The sequence below is a fragment of the Notothenia rossii genome, assembly GCF_949606895.1.
Source record: "Notothenia rossii genome assembly, chromosome: 8".
Lineage (NCBI taxonomy): Eukaryota > Metazoa > Chordata > Actinopteri > Perciformes > Nototheniidae > Notothenia > Notothenia rossii.
In genome coordinates, this window is record NC_136906.1 from 35,928,784 (window position 1) to 35,946,083 (window position 17,300).

General features: G+C 41.2%; 1 protein-coding gene across 1 annotated transcript in view; it reads right to left on the reverse strand.

Annotated features, from left to right (window-relative positions):
• LOC307016181 (sodium- and chloride-dependent betaine transporter-like) overlaps window positions 1–4,067 on the reverse strand; it is a gene marked incomplete at its 5' end in the record, with an annotated part of 92,434 nt that extends 88,367 nt beyond the window's left edge. The window contains one exon of the mRNA XM_079645218.1: window positions 3,938–4,067. Within this exon, the coding sequence (XP_079501344.1) occupies window positions 3,938–4,067 (130 nt within the window). The remainder of the gene's footprint in view (window positions 1–3,937) is intronic.
• Between the last annotated feature and the right edge of the window lie 13,233 nt (window positions 4,068–17,300).

Sequence of the window (17,300 nt, forward strand, 5' to 3'; positions counted from 1 at the left end):
GACTCATGCTGTAATGCCCTACACGACTGTCCAAGAATTGTGAGATTGAAGGCTGTTGTGGGTCATCTATGATGCTTTTATTCATCTGGTATTCTTCAAATCTGTAACAGGTAAGCATATAAAACAGATGTCAGAAAATGCTAACATTGTGTTAATATTAATTTTTGTGTTAATATTAATTGTATTGTATACTGTAAGAGTGTGTGTGTTTTAACATTACATTGATAAAATAAATTTCATTTTCAGTGTACACTTACTATATTAATAATATTTTTACTGCTGTACCTTGCCATCAAACAGCCCTTTCCGACAGGAAACTGAAGTATGCTTGTTAATTCACTCTCTCCAGCACACCAGATTCCATTGGCAAAAACAGCAATTTTACCTGCATCACACAGAAATTGCTGGTCTACTGCTGGCTCAATGATTAAGTATAATTGTGCTATTCTATGTCTTCTGTGATAGTTCAGCTTAGTTGTGATTTACCTAAATTACATAAACGACCTCAATGAGGCAGCAGTAGACCAGCAGCTAGCAACTCCCATGTGCTGCAAAGTAAAATGGCCATTTTTGTCAATGGAATCTGGTGTGCTGGAGAGAGTGAGATATACTTAGTTTTCCTATCGGAAAAAAATCGTCTGGCAGCAAGCTAAAATGGTACACATATTCTTAATATAAAGTACATTAAACTGACCTTGATTTGATTAGGCTTGCTTAAGTTTTGCTGCTGGCAGCAGTCTACTGTGTATGATCCACTGACTAGCTGCTAAGCACATACAATCTCGCTTAAAAAAAAATCCTAAACTATCCTTTTACAATATAAGTATGGATAAGTTCAATATTTTGCACTTTGAGACCCATTTCTGGTTTGTCTAGGATGAAAGAGACTGTTTGACTCCGACATTTTGACGATTGGTCCAGTCTAGAGCTTTTGGTTAATTTAGAATCACCCCCATATGCTTCAGGTACGGGCATTCATAAAGCGGTCCTTAAATCAACCCTAAACGTTCGTTTTCAAAGATGTGCAACTCACCGAGTGGTTAGTGGTGTTCGTTGATGTTCCAAAACGAGTGTCTTAGCGAAATACAGTTTCTGTCGTGTTTAATTTGATAAATATCAAGCGCAAGTTAATAGCCTACTCGGTGAGGTATCTGAAAACATAGCTAGTTCCACAATAGCAAATAACACGGATGGAAACCAAATATTGCGCCGATATATTTAAAAAAAAACAACTACGAACACCACTTACCACTCGGTGAGTTGCTCATCTTTGAAAACGAATGTTTAGTGTTAATGTTTCATTCAAAACTTACCGTTCTTTGTGCAACTTCAAATGTCGAACGAAGTTCGAAGTTGTCGCGTCTCCGTCTGTAATCTTCGACCCGCATGTTTTACATACTGCAATTCTTTTTTTGTTGAGCACCTCATAATTTTTATACCCAAACGAAACTACCTTTGGTATCATTTTTGCCAACTGACGCGCGCATTTAGTTTGTTCCTCTTCATTGGTTGTCCCGTACTTTGATTGGTTGGATGCTGTCAGATCGAAACAACTTGGATCTAATTTGATTGGATGTCGTGCCGCACACAGATGCACACAGGTGCAAAGAGAGAGAGACGTCCGTGTCAACATACTTTTTAATCTTTGCGTTCGAGGAAAGTAGCAAGTCTTTTCAAGTCAAAAGGGTCAAGTCCAAGTGAAGTCACGAGTCACTGATGTTAAAGTCCAAGTCGAGTTGCAAGTCTTTTTAGATTTTGTCAAGTCGAGTCTAAAGTCATCAAATTCATGACTCGAGTCTGACTCGAGTCCAAGTCATGTGACTCGAGTCCACAACTCTGGTTAGCAGCTAGCGGCTAGCTAGTAATTATGCTAATGTACACATAAATCGTTATGTACTTATATTACGCTGTAACAGGATCTAGTGATATCCAAGCAACAGAGCTTCATTTAGCATGAAAGAATTATTGCACTGTATATATATACAGTGCAATAAGCTTCTTAGTGCAATAAGAAGCTACAGGGACGTTAATCTAATGTCGGTAATATTAACTTTATTTAATACAACGTTTACGGCACAAGATGTAATCATACAGCCCATGTAGTATAATATTTTACTAATGATGAATTACAGCAAACATTTGCAATATATCCATTATTACAGCTCCGTGGGATGGCAGTAAGACGATATGGGTCCGTTGTTATTGTGCATCCATGGGTAAAGATAAATGCATGTAGTGCTGAACACGTAACATGAACGTGCCGGGCGGCGCGGTCCCGTGGGTTGGATGCGCATTCATAATGCCGAGGGAAATAACTCTCAGAATAACATTATTAGCACATTTGTACAACTTGAGGAACGAATGTTTTTAATAAGGGCTATACAAGTGTTCATACTGGGTAGTTTATTTAGTTTAAAAAAAATTATCCAACGATTTACAGACCACTCTTTCCCCATGTAAGTCAATGGAAAAAAGTGTTTCCGGGCCTGGCAACCAAACGGAAGTGTAGTACCGCCGTTTGGCCACCACGAATATTTTCATTTGAGTCCGGCGAACTTCCTGGGGGCTTGCATTCAAACCATTCAAACAGGACGCGCTGGTGAGGGGGTGGGGCTTATCTCCATGTAAATACTATGGTAGATTAACTACAACAAAAGTAACATATTTGACCGTTATTTGATTGTTAATACACGTTTTAAAATGATGCCAAAATAACAACATACTGATACCAGTTTGTAAATACCATGAATGTGTTTACACAAGGCGGCAGGAGAAACCATTTTAAATGTGTTTCCTGAATGGAGATCTGTGGCCTGTAACCTACTATGAAGCAGGATTTGCGGTTAGCGAGGTAACCGCTGAAAAAGGTTGGGAACCACTGATTTAGAGGAACAAAGAGTTTCCCTGGACGAGTAAAACCACACCAGCAGGAGAAAACCCTGCAGAACCACATTCCCTGAAGGCATCCTCGACAGGTTCCTTGATCACAACTATTCATAGGTAATGTTAAGCAGTAATGGAAAGTAACTAAGTACATGAACTAAAGTGTTGTTGAGTACTTTTTTGACATATTATGTACTTTACTTAAATACGTCCATTTAATGCTACTTTATACTTCTACTCCACTACATTTCAGAGGTGAATATCATACTTTTTACTCCACTACATTTACTTGAACACTCACAGTTACTAGTTACTTTTCACATATAATAACATATATATGCCCATATAGTATAATGCAGTACTGCATGCACTACTAAACTACACATTATCTAAATCTGGTCCAAATTGAACAACTACAACACTGAAATGCTGTAGTGTAAAAACATGATACAATTAAAACCATCATCATATAATACTTTGAAAGATTCATTCTGCATAACTAGTACTTTTACTTTTGATACTTGAAGTACATTTAGCTGATATTACGCATGTACTTTATATTATTATGAAATACACCATTATGCAGAATGAGTACTTATATTTCTTTGTACTTTAGGTAAATTTTAATTACTTTTGAATTTTTTATTTTTTAATCAGGACTTTTACTTCTAGATTAGTATTTTAAGACTATAGTATTTGTTCATTTATTTAAGTAAAGGATCTGAGTACTTCTTCCACCATTGATGTTAAGTCATGCCAACAGGCTCTACAGTTTCTTGGCTGTTTTACTTGTGCTTGGTAGATAGTCAGGTCTTCAAAAAGAACACATACAGAAGCAGATTAATAATAATCGCTACTGAGTAACTTCCATTATTTTAGCAGCCGTGTATCCATGTAGCTATAAAGTCAATATATATACTTTCAAATGTTATTTTTCATGTAACCTCAAAGTATTTAGATTATTTTCAGTTATTTTTACACACATCATTACTAGAGATTAGGGATTTTCATGAAATCATCTAAAATGTCATAGTTGATTGTATGTAAAGCTCACCTCCTCCGTTCTTATAGCATAGGTAGGGGAATCTCCACACATTGCCCAGGCCCACCACATTGCCTGCTGCTGCCAGAATATATTCCCTTTTCCTCGTCCACTGTTCCCTCTTTTCCACTTTGTTCTCCATTTGTGTTCCTCTTTCAGTCCTCTGCTCAGTACTGCAGCACACAGCCCTCCACAGAGCATACTGATTGTTATGACTGTTGCCTGAGGCCTTGGGGGTAGAGGGAGGAAGTGCTTATTATAATAATATGTAGAAGTATCATGTATTTAGTCTAAAGTTCCCTGAGGCACATTTGTAAACTGTGATATTCTCCCACAAAAATACAATGTGATTCATTGATTAATTAACCTTTCAAAAATGTTGGTGCTGTTTCGAATGTAAAGCGCCATTTCTTAGTGAAATGGTTTATTTACGAAATCAGAATTACATAATTATAATAAACAAATACAAACAAATTATATTTATTATTGAAGATAAATATTTTCTGAGAAAATAACTAAATATATGTTTAGTTTCGATGTGCACTTCAATTAATAACTCAGATACAGGAAAACATTCCTGCCAACAGCAATAACACTTTATCACACCTCTGGTTGGCAGAGAACTAACTCACTGCTACAAAGTTCTTGTTTTCTGATATCTGTATTGTAGAACAGCCTAAATTATTTTTGAGCATTTTACATTTAGTATTCTTGTGGTTCATTTTTTCTTTCTACTGTAGATATATATATAGACTTGCTGCTGTTTATTGATTTAATTTTTATTTTATTGTGTTAATAGTTTCCACCTTTAAAGATTTAAAGATGTTACTGCCTGTACACACTGCTGCGTAACTAAATAATTTCCCAATATGGGATCAATAAAGTACCTACAGGGAGATGATGGCAACTGAAGAGCCACATATTCAAAAGTAACTTTCTATAGATGTTAGCACCTTGCATTGGAGGGTATCAAAGGGCATCAAAACAGCAATACCAACTTCTTTCAAATTCCAACTCCCATTTAAATGAATGAGGAAAACGATGCAAATCTCACTAGTTAAAATCGCATTTCCGATATCAAGAATACACATTACAACTAGTTACAATTGAATTACTGATATCAAGAATTTGCATTCTAACTAGTTAAAATTCATTTTTTTTTATATCAGACATAAACATTATTACTAGTAAGAATTGAATTTTTGATATCAAGAATTTGCATTCTTATTAGTAAGAATGGATTTTTTGATATCCTCCAGAAAGGAATGAAAGCTGAATCGGCTTGACATACAGATGCACCCCAAGTCATTTTGTTCTGGAACTGGGCCTGGATGTTGTTATTTAATTTCTCCTAAAGAAGAGAGACACAAATCAATTCAATATTTGTTATAGGTATGATGTATATATTTATATATCCTAAATGTTTCACGTTCTGTGGGTCTTATCACATGCATAAAAATCCTCAAATAAGAACTGTAAGTTATAATTTTATAATCAAAACATTAATATTGAATTTGTAAGTATATTTCACACACTTTCATGTTTTTATGGAGTATGATCATCTCGTTCGTTTAAGAGATTTATATATTTTACTCTTATTGAAGCACTTTAAAAATGTAATGACTCTGATCTTCCTTAAACAGTAAGAAAAGCTGCAGTAAGGAGACGGCTGTAAATCTGTGGGCGGAGCTTTGATGCGCGAGTAGTGAAAACACTTCCGCGTAGCCTACACTCATGTATCCTCCCTCTCGTCTCCTCTGGAAGCCTCCTCCCTCCTCTCTCCTCGACTTCTCCGTGTGCATTTAAGCGATTGGGACGTCCTTCAACATGGCGTGTCTTGATCGATTTGAGGGTCAAGTCACAGAGGAGAGAGGAGTCGAGGAGGGAAATTGGGATGAACCTATTCTCTCTCTCTCACACACACACACACACACACACACTCATTCTCTCTCCCTCACACACACAAACACTCACTCTCTCTCTCCCTCTCACATACAAAGAATAATATCTTATATCATATATACTGATAATTTATTTGAGCTACCACATACTTTCAATCTATGTTTTACTTTTGTAACTCGATGTTTGTGACAAATAGAACTCCTTGTGTACTTGTACAGCCAGCCAGTCATATTTTGGCATTTTAAGTGGGGTGCTGCTCTAAGGTTTTGAGTGATATTACGTAGGTCTTCTTGAGCCATACACTGTCTTGAGATCTTATCCATTGTATCCTTGTCTTGTGATTTTTGACTGAAAGGGCAAAAGGCTAGACCTACTTTGGTTGAACTATGTAGCTGCGTCCCCGCTTCTGACAAATAGGTGTGCGATTGACATGCCAGATTGAATGAAAATTAAAAACATTGGTCATGTTGGGTAGGCGTGTTGTTACGTTGGTACGTGAGTTGAGCTCTCAGTGCCCAGGGGACCCTGGAAGTAGGCCTACTTATCCGGCCTTGGTGAGTTGGCACTCAAAACACACTTTTATGGGGTGTGGGCTGAACCTAACCTTGTTCCTGCTTCAACTTGCACATCGTCTAGCAGAGATAACGACATGCCAAAACACAACAAACTGGATTTTCTTATAATGTGTGAGGAAGAGCGGCAAACATTTTATGGCTGAAGAGAACAGACAGAGGGGGGGAATGGCAACTGGAAAATAAAAACAATGTTAAGGTATAATAAAGGTATAATAATGTGAAGCTATAGAAGGTAAACATCGTTTGTAGTTTTGTTCTTTAAGAAATTAAAGGGGCCATCTCCTGCTAATGTTCAGGTGTATATCAGTATGTAGTGCCTCTACTTTAAAGAGTCCTCTCCTGCTGATGTTCAGCTTCGTATTAGTATTTTGTGTCTCTACTGGGACATGTCTCCATGCTTTAATGTTCAAAAAGCTCTTTATTTTTCTCATACTGCCTGTGCTGCAGCACCTCTTTTCACCCTCTGTCTGAAACCAGAGCTCACTCTGCTCTGATTGGTTAGCTGGCCGGCTCTGTTGTGATTGGTCAACCGCTTAGAGATGTCCCCCCCCTTAGCTTATCACAAACTATGTGTTGGAGCGCTAGCCAATAGAAGCGCAAATGTTAGTTAGAGATGTTGTCATTTACCTGCACAAAAACCTATAACAAGCTATAGGAAAGTGGAAACCAACATAAATCTAAACAGGGCCCCTTTTAATATACTATTTGTCATAATATTACAATTTTTGTATTTTTTTTAATATAAGTTACCGTATTGCAAAATAAACAAAATAAGAAAAAACTGCATGATAAAAAAAAAAAAAACATTGCAATGCATTTGTCACAAATATGCTTTATTTCAACATTATAAATCATCCTTTCTATTCCAATAGTATTTTTATGAGAATTTTGAGATTTTAATATGTCCCCTATCACAATCAGGAGCTTTATAACTGTTGTTCAACAGATGAAATGATCTATTTCTGAGGACGGACCATAAAGAAGGCACGCAAATGTTCTCAAACCATTCAAGTTTGCTATTCAAGATTTTAATTTCAAGTTCAGACACGTAAATAATAATAACCCTGTCACACCCTGTCAGCAAAGTAGGATTTGAAAACTAATGAAAGGAAATCTAGTTTTAAAAATTGCATTTAAGGCCCAAGCCCCACGGGGACGCATACGGTAAAACGCATACGCAAACGCAATCGCAAAAAAGGCTTCCGTCCACACGCAATAGACCCCGGAAAGTGTCTGTTCACACGAGACAGCTCCGTTTAGCTCCAACCGCTGGAAAAGCTGCAGTACATATGCCGAGCCTGTACGTGGCGCTGTAGCTTCCTCCACAAAAGCAGCGAAGAAGCATGGTTGTCATGGTTGCCCTTCTGTTTATTCTCCGCGGTGGGGGCCGAGGGAACCGGGCAGAGTTTTTTGCCGATCAACGTGTATTAAAGTTTAAATCTTCCGGACAAAATTTAAAAAGTGCCGGTCAAAGGTCTTCTTTGTTATTTATTGAGCTTTAAAACAAAAAAGCCTCCTCCCTCTCTTCTGACATTGTCAGTGTCTGTCTCATGCAGCAGCTGATCCAGTAGATCAGGGGTCGGCAACAGGTGGACCGCAGTCCGGATCCGGACCCAGACGCCGACCTATACGGACCCGGACCTATAATCATTACATTAATAAGGGATTTCAATTTTGACGGGGTGATTCTATTTGAACCGCTGCCGACAGGGGGCCAAAGAGACGAGTGAGCGATACAGGGAGAGAAACACAGAAGAAGAGATGAGAGCGCGGCAGAGAGAAGCGGAGAGGAAAGTGAGTGAAGAGAATAGAAGAAGATAGTGGCTAAGTCACTCCCATCTTTACTTCCGGTCCATGGGACCTTATTTCTGAAAAATGATGTATTGAAGTCAATGGAGAGAGAAAACTTATCTTTCGATCCCGTTTGAATTGTGCCATGAATTACACATATGATGTTTGTCAATCTTAAAAAATCATTTCCATGTCAAAAAAGTCACAGTTTGTCGTAAAACTGTTGAAATATATAAAAAATACGCAACTAGAAAGATTACAAATACCAGAGTCGCGTAACTGATGTCACAATTGTTTTCCTCCACTAAAGAGATAGCTAAGATCAGATAACTTTAACAAGATGCCTGTGTGCTTAGTACCAGGTTGTAATCATACCAGCAATGGCTCTTGCTCGTTCTTTCGCTTCCCGTCTGATGAAAGGACCAGGAGTGGCTGGATCAATTTAGCTACCTAGCTAGTGTAAACTGTGTTTGTTATTCTCCCGTCCAGGAGAGAAGCTTTAAAAGGAGACTAAATGGAGACTCTGTGAAAGTTCAATTGGGTACTTTAATTAAAAAAGGCGTGGGTTGGTCACAAGCATGATATTGTTCAGTCAGACAAACAGCTGTGATCCGCTCCTCGTTAGGGAAGAGAAGAGCCGATCTCTCCTCCGGTGCTGTTATATATCCTCTGCTGGCTCCTCCCTGCCAGCCGGCTCGCCTCGTCTCCAATGTCCGTTGTTGCAACAGAGGATTGGTTCTTTTCACATTCAATATATGCTTAACACGCCTTTTCTCCTCATATTCTCTTTCATCACTTTTCATTTAACACATTCTAAACGCTGTAATCAATACTCTAAAAAATACTTCTCGGCTCGTTTGGTTTCCGGTCATTCCGGATGTTGTCACATGCTACTCTCGTCTGTAAACAATAATGTATTCAAATAAACTGTACCTTCATTTAATATTCAGCATGGTAGTATCTCAACATCTATAGTTGTATTTTTAAATCAGTAGGCTTCGGTTTGCACCACTCCATATCATTTCGCTACTAAATTCACCTCTTTAGGAAATCGTATATTAGCCACATGCTAAATGCTAACCGTAGATGAATGATTTTCAGAATAAAAGCTTAACTGCTTGTGCACAAGAATCTCTGGTTTTTCAGTATAAAGAGCATTAAAACTGACGGCATGTTTAAACTACATTTCCCCATTAAAACATTGATTTTAATTTCTAACAGTCCCTCCTTACACACCTAAAAGGTGTGTATAATACTGAAATCAATGAGTTCTTCATCTGAACTTTGCATATTACATATCTCATATTAACAAACATACAATCAAATGGAATGGTTTTACAGCCGGCTTTACAAAAATACAAAATAAATTCTTGTCTGTGTTCAAACATAAAAGTTTTCCCTTGTGCATAACTTCTAGTGTTTACATTCAATATCATTCTTCAAAATAGCAGCAATGGCTTGGTATCAGAACATTTCTTCGTCCCTCCTTTCACAGAAACCGTTCTCATACCACGCTCAGTGTTAAGGCACTTGTTTTTACAAAGTGAAAAGAAACAAACAATTTTAGAATAGCAATGATTTTTACAACATGAGATCCACCATATTAGAATAGTATAAAGTAATAAAGAATCAAATAAAATATCTTGGATTGGCAAAGTAAATTGAAAAATAAAAATAAACTATCTTGGAATAGTGTAAAGTAAATTGAAATGGATTCACTCCATTTTAGCATTTTATTTAGCTCACTTCTTCACATGATTTCATAATGTAAAGAATCACATCAGCTGGACATTCATTGATCAATCTCATCTCCGAACATCCATATCATTTAAACTAATCTAATCATTGTCATCAACATCTGTATACGGGGGTTGGTCGTCTTGTTCTGCTAGCATTTGTAATTGTCTCCTCATGAGAAATGTACCCTCCCTCCTTTCATACCATTTAAGGTATGAAAGTAATATGTTCTCTAGAAGGGGCCGTCGTGATCAATCGGTACGTTCTACTCTGGGGTACGGCATTCTAGACAGTCATTTCTGGGAGAAGATTTTGGTCAGTTACAACAGTTGTAGAGTTTCATCACTTAAAAGTTCCTACTCATTACCTTTGGGTGGTCTGTTCTAATGCAGTGATAAAGTCCCTGAAATGGTGTGAGAACCAGTGGAATATCAATAACTCATTATACTAATTTATTTTCAATTCTTGTCTACTTAAATAGCTATGCTAACCCCTTTAACAGTGTGTGGAACCTTGGGTGCCCGAGCATGTGATAATTACTTCCTCCTTTAACAAGGACTTTAAAACAGAAGTCATTTCATTAATGGTTTGCAGTTCAATTCAGGAATTTACACTTATGGCAGATATGTTTCTCCTTTAAATAACATCTCTAAATGCCAGGTCATCACTGATTGAATGGTGTCTTTTAAAACTCATATTCTGGTGCCGTGCGCTCCCTCTGAAGCTGCAAGTAAGATTGAAAACATCTGCAGGGTGGGTCGAGCGACCCCTTCTCCCTGAACGATATTTGTTGTAAAATATGCACCATCACAATGAGTAATCCAAGGCCCCGCATGTATTACTCTCAATTATATTAGTTTTTTTTTTAATTAAAATGTGCAATCTCTCTTTGCCCAGTGTCTTTTTAAAACTCTACATCTTGGACGAAAAACAAATGTTATTTCCACCTTAATCTTCCCTCCTGAGGTAATAACCATGCTACAAAGGAGAAATCAATACTCTAGATTGGAATACTATCTTTGGCTTGGTACTAGCTCTACCTTTAACATTTTCCATACAAATAAAAATTTGTCTGCTTTTATAGAGTGGTTACTAAAACCATCCCTTTAAACTGTAGGTCTATACTGTAACAAATTAAATCTTACCCAAATTCACATATGACTAAAAAAAACTCTTAAAGAATAATTTGTTCATATGATGAAAAGATTGAATAATATGTTCTACCCTCAGTGTGTTTTTAGGGTTATTTAATAGTTTCCTCTTTCTTTCTTTATAAATTAACCAATTGATTAATTCATGGCTAATAAATCTTTTTCTTTACGTATTTCTCGTTGGTGAATAAGTGTGTTTATGTGTAAACTCACTCACTCCCGTTTTCTTTCTCTCCCCCTCTGGTTGTCAAGCCACGACCCCCTCACGTTCTGCCGGACCATGCCAACTCCTCCGTCCTGTCCTCTTCTCCGTCCACCTTCTCCTCAGTCCATCTGCTCTTGGATCCTTCCGCTGTAACTCTCTTCAGTGTCCCTTCTGCTTTGCTTTTCATCTCCTCCTTTACAGTCTCTACTTTGTTGCATGGAGGGCGTATTCTGCTCTCATGTCCCACACTCTGCTCTTGTGTCCAAATCTTGTGGCTCAGCGTGGAACTTCATGTCCTGTGGGGGACCGATGAGAGTGTGCCTTTTTATGTCGCCTGTAGTTCTGGATTCCTCAGGTGGAGATGGTTCTGGATAAAGTCTTTTCATTGTTAGTTCAGCTCTGCTTCTCTGTCTGTTCGATGGAGGAGGAGGAGTCTTCCGTGGTGAGGTCTTTTGTCTGCTTGGAAGTTGGGGTCGTAGCGTTCTGACAGGCGGAGAGATAGAGAGAGAGAGATCTCGGGACGCATTATCTTTAGTTAATTCTAACACACTGAGGTAAAAATAAATCCAATCTTTCCCACTCCATTTTCCTAACCATACTATCTTTCTTTGATGTTAAATGTCATCTAAGCCCAGTTAATGTTTTCTAATAATTGTACCATATCCCTAAACATTGTTTTCACCCACTGTAACATGTTTACTCCAATTAACTCTTTCAGGAAACCACTTTCTTCCATAAATTTAAATACCTAGATGTTTCAAGCACCACATATTTCACACACTATAAAGGAACGTCTCCATATTTTCTCCATCACTTTAAATCTCACTGTTATTTAGAACATAAGTAACTTTGGTGACTGGACATATCTGCAATGTCGCCACTATCTGCTGGGAAATTTTGTTCATAGAGTTTGTACATACAAAGCTGTACTTTTGGGTTAGTAGCCTGTTTCAACTGTAATCATTTTCAATAATTCTACTCAGGTCACCGGTCGGTTGTTATAAACTTAACAGGGGGTGTTTCTGGTACAGACTAAAACATGGATCCAGTGTATTTAGAGATTCCCCTAATCTGTAAATCCCCATCACTTACATATCCCGATCACTTAAACCCATCTCATCATTTGATACAAGAACTGCATATAAGGGGGGTGAATCATCTTGATTATAACCGCCTCACCTTTGGGAAGGAGTATTTCTAACTCGTCCTTTTGTTACTCAGCTGACCTTTTGGCTCTGGGGATAAGTGAAAGTCTGTGAAACACAGCTGGAGTCTTGTTAGTGATGAGGGCATCCTCTATGAGTGAACTAATGGTTCCATGTTTTACTTGATATTGTACTCCCCTTCCAACCAGAAAGGTGCCAAGTGTAATGAGCACAATCAACAATGCTATTCTAACTCTTATCCCTAGGGGACCCCACAATTGGTTTGGCTTTGTTCTCGTCATCATCTCTATTTTATCCCTGGTTGTGTCCGTTACAGAATTTAAATAATGAGTCCAAAAATAACATACAAAGAATTGGAGTCTTTTTCAGATGTAAAACAAAAAAATAGGTTTTCACATTAATTTACAATCTATAAAAATCTATAGACAATTTGTCTTTTGAGCTGTTTCTATCTTTATCTTATTTCTATTTATTGTTTTGTTCCAGCTCTGCCAAATCAGTCCTAACTCCCAATAATGTTCTGGAAGTCGCCAGTGAAGGGTGACAATGTGTGAGGGGGTGTCAATTTGCTCCTTTTTCTTTACCTTTAAACCGGAGCGCGTGTGAAGTTTGTTACAACTTTTCACGCTTCCGTCCACCGGGGATCAGCCCACTGTCTTTTGTGAACTTTCACCCTCACCCAATCACCTGGCCGAAAAGGAGTCTCTTCTGGTGTCTCGTCTGGTATCTCTGTAGTTTTCCTAGCCTGCTGTGTAGACAAAACTTGCATAATATTACTCAGAGTTCTGACATATTCATCCACTTTTATTTGTCTAATATCTAAAACTGGACCACTCCCTCCTTGGAGAAGGCCCAAGCTTCGGCATACCTCTTGTTGTTATGAGACCTATTGTTGACTACATCTTATTATTTATTAACTAGAACGTCACTGAAATCAACATATCTGTATAATCATGACACTCCCTCCTTTGAGCATAAAATGCTCAATTAATATTGCAATGATTACCGTATTATGAACAGGACATGTAAAACCCATAACGTTGCATTAAATAAATATAAATTCTCCGTGTACCCACAAGGCGTACAAAAATATCATATGATGTATGGCTTTCTGATGGCATAAATGCATATTCACTAAACATTTTCCATTAGCACTTCTAATAGTTTACTTGTTTCAATAATGGCTTTTGTCATGGTATTATGCATCATCGTTGCTGCGAAAAACAATACCCCTGGTGTTGCTAATGCGTCTCAATAACTCTAGGATTAGAGGATTGGTTGACACTGCTGAACTAACATATGATAAAATAATCTTTCTCCAAACTGGAGGGAAAATATGAACTATTCTCACAGAGAGTGACCTGCATGAAGGGCTGGTGCCCCTCACTCAAATGAGATATTGCCTTACGCACTACACTATAAATCAGTAAAGTTACTCAAGAATAAATAAATAAAGACTGTTCTCATTCATAACACTCCGTTCGATGTCTCACTATGGGATGCGCCTCATCGCGGAGCAAACAGAAGCATTAATCTCATTACGCCAATCCTGATTGGCTGGTGATCTTGACGTCAGCGTCAGGGAATCCACCCCCTATAAGTAGCTTGCGCTACGCCGCATGCGTCATTCAAACACCTCTTCTCGCTTCGGAGCACATCTCGAGAAAGATCAGTAGCTAGCTAGCTTAACGGTCCACAGACTGATTTACGAAGCTAACCTTCGGTCGACGGGCGCTCGCCGGCTACTTCTATATATACTTCTGCAAGAAGACTGTTAATACCAACACACCAGTTAGTATTGCAAATCGACCTCGCCGTTTTCTCCTCGGGAACAAAGGTAAGGTTTTGATTTTTTTCAAGCTAGCAACACACGTGTTGCTAGCTTGTCTTCCCTCACTACCGACACCACGGTAGCGAGGACGTTTTTTCTTTTTCTCTCTCACACCAGAGGAGGGGAAGATAAAAAGGGTATTAACACACCAGTTAATATTCTTTGAGAATAAAATTCTACACCGTCGTTTTTTCTCCGGATTAACGACAGTTGGGGAAGTATTTTTTCTCAGCAACGTACCTGTTACGAGCGGGTCCTCTCCACGCCGTCACCACGGCGACCGAGATGGACGCTTCTCTCCCTCACACCAGAGGAGTCAGGGACTCGGAGGCTCGGCTCTGTGGCTGCGGGTTGAAGATATCAGGCACAGACTCACACCAGGTCTGCTCGTCCTGTCTCGGGCTGGAACACGCCCAGGAGGCTATCGACAACCCCGGCTCGTGCGGACATTGTACCCGCTTCACCATCAAGAGCCTCCGCCGACGGCTAGCACGCCAAGCTAGCTTGTCGGGTCAGGACTCCCTCATGTCCTCTGATTTACCGGACGGAAATCAGGACACGGGGGCGTCCACCACAGAGATGGAGCCCCGCACTGTGTCGGTCTGGGGCTCATCAGTAGTGGCAGCTGCAGAACCGGAGTCCCGCGCCGTGTCAGGCTGGGACTCGGTGGCAGCGAGGGACGTGCGAGCGGAGCCCCGCGCTGTGTCAAGCTGGGGCTCCCAACTGGACCTCACCATGGTCTCGCCCGCGGATGATGTCCCGGAGTTGGACTACATGGAGGACGAAGAGGATGAAACCTCTGGATTCCTCCTGTCCGACTCTGATGAGCAAGACGATGATGTGTTCGTGTCATCAGCTCAGGCTGCAAAGCCGGGAGCGATGGCTGCTCTCCCGGGCGATAGCACACCAGCTTTGCCCTGTCTGAGTATAGACCTGCAGGCCGTGTGTCAGCGTGCCGCAGCCAGCCTAGACATCCCATGGCCCGAAATGGCCAAGGAGACCTACAGGTCCCGTTACGAGGGGAAAAATTTGCCCCAAGCAACGAGGACAAAGAGGCAACTCCTGCCGGTCTTCCCGGAGATGTTGGATGAGGTGTCGATCTCGTGGAGAGACCGGCCCTTCAGCAACAAGGCCCCAATCCAGGGTGCCTCCTCCCCTAGACTGCGACGGTATGGAGAGGCTCGGCCTGCTCCGCATACCGCCGATGGAACCGCTGGTGGCAGCTCACCTCCTCCCGAGGATGGCGACTACACCGAGCAGGAACCCCACGCTGCCGGCAAAGGCGGACCGGTTCCAGTCAACCATGACTGAACGGTCCTACAGAGCCGCAGCATTGTCTGCCAGGGCTTTGAACATTTCCTCGCTGCTAACCGCTTACCAAGCGGAGCTCTGCGAGGATCTATCGAGTAATCCTGGACCGGCAGTACTGGACGAGATAGCCGCGATCACGGACATCTGTCTCCGCGTTCAACGCTGCGCCGTCCAGGCCACGGGAAAGGCAATGGGAATTATGGTGGTGCAGGAAAGAGCTAGATGGCTCAACCTCACCAACCTCCCAAAACCGGGAAAGAGAGGATGTGCTGGACATGCCCATCGTTCCCGAGGGGATTTTCGGATCTGCGCTCGCTTCTATGCAGAAGAGATGCGAGTCCAAGAAGAAGGAAGACGAGGCCCTCCACCTCTGTCTTCCTCGATGGGTCCAGCCGCTGCCTTCACAGCGGCAGTCCCTCGCCCAAGCTACCTCAGCTGCTCGGTTTAAAGTACCGAAACAGCAGAGGTCACGGCCCGCCCCGAGTCCCCAGCCCAGGCAGGAGACGAGGGCGAATTGGCCCAGAAAGTCTCCGGTTCCGGCTGCAGCCCAGGCGCAGCCAACCCGGAATTTCGGCCAGCAGGCGAGGAAGAAGAAGCTGGCGGCCTGACAGCCTCCTCTTCTTCCCTCGGTGACGGAGCTGGAAGGTTCCCCAGCTCCAGATGTGTTCCCGCTGCCTCGAGAGATGCCTCAAAGCCATCCTCAAGTGCACCAAAACACATGTCACAATATTGCTCTGTTTTCTCGGATAAAGCATTTTCCGCTGACGCATCCAGGCCTCAGGCTGAGGGCGCAGCTCAGAAAAATGAAAGAGAAAACAATAAAACCAATAAACAGCCCGCCATTTGTTCCCCTTTTGAGAGCAGCTACGGCCTCTCTCAAAAGGCGGATGATGAACGGGTCTGTGAAGGCACCGCCGCCACGCGCATGCGCAGTAACGACTGGGGCTGTGAGGCTACCACCGTCACGTGCAGGCGCAGTGCCGGCTGGGGTTGTGAAGGCACCTCCGTCACGCGCATGCGCAGTGTCGGTGGGGACTGTCAAATCGGGGTACCACCGTGTTCAGACACTAGAGGGCCCCATAACACAACAAATAGAGACTCAGAGGGCAAAAGACGTGACATCTCCGCTGGCTCTAAGGAGCAAACAGTGGAAGATGCTCACAACGTCTGCTTGGGTGTTCAAGACAGTTACACGGGGTTACAGACTCCAATTCGCTGTCACCCCCCCTTGCTTCTCGGGCGTTCTGTATTCACAGGCCCGAGGGGAGTCAGCCCACATTATAGAAAGAGAGATTCTCTCACTTCTAGAAAAGGAGGCTATATCTATAATACCCGCCGAGCAGAGTCAGAGCGGCTTTTATTCCAAGTATTTCCTCGTTCCCAAACGGGGAGGGAACGGAATTCGGCCAATACTAGATTTGAGGGCTCTGAACAATATCTAAGAAGATACAAATTCAGAATGCTCACTCACACATCTCTGCTGCGTCTCGTGCGACAAAACGACTGGTTTACATCAGTCAACCTGAAAGATGCGTATTTCCACATCCCAGTATATTACCCACACAGGAAATATCTGAGGTTCGCATTTCAGGGGAATTGTTACGAATACAGAGTACTTCCCTTCGGTCTGTCTCTCAGTCCAAGAGTGTTTGTACGATGTACGGAAGCCGCGATAGCCCGTTAAGACAACAGGGTATTCGCCTGGC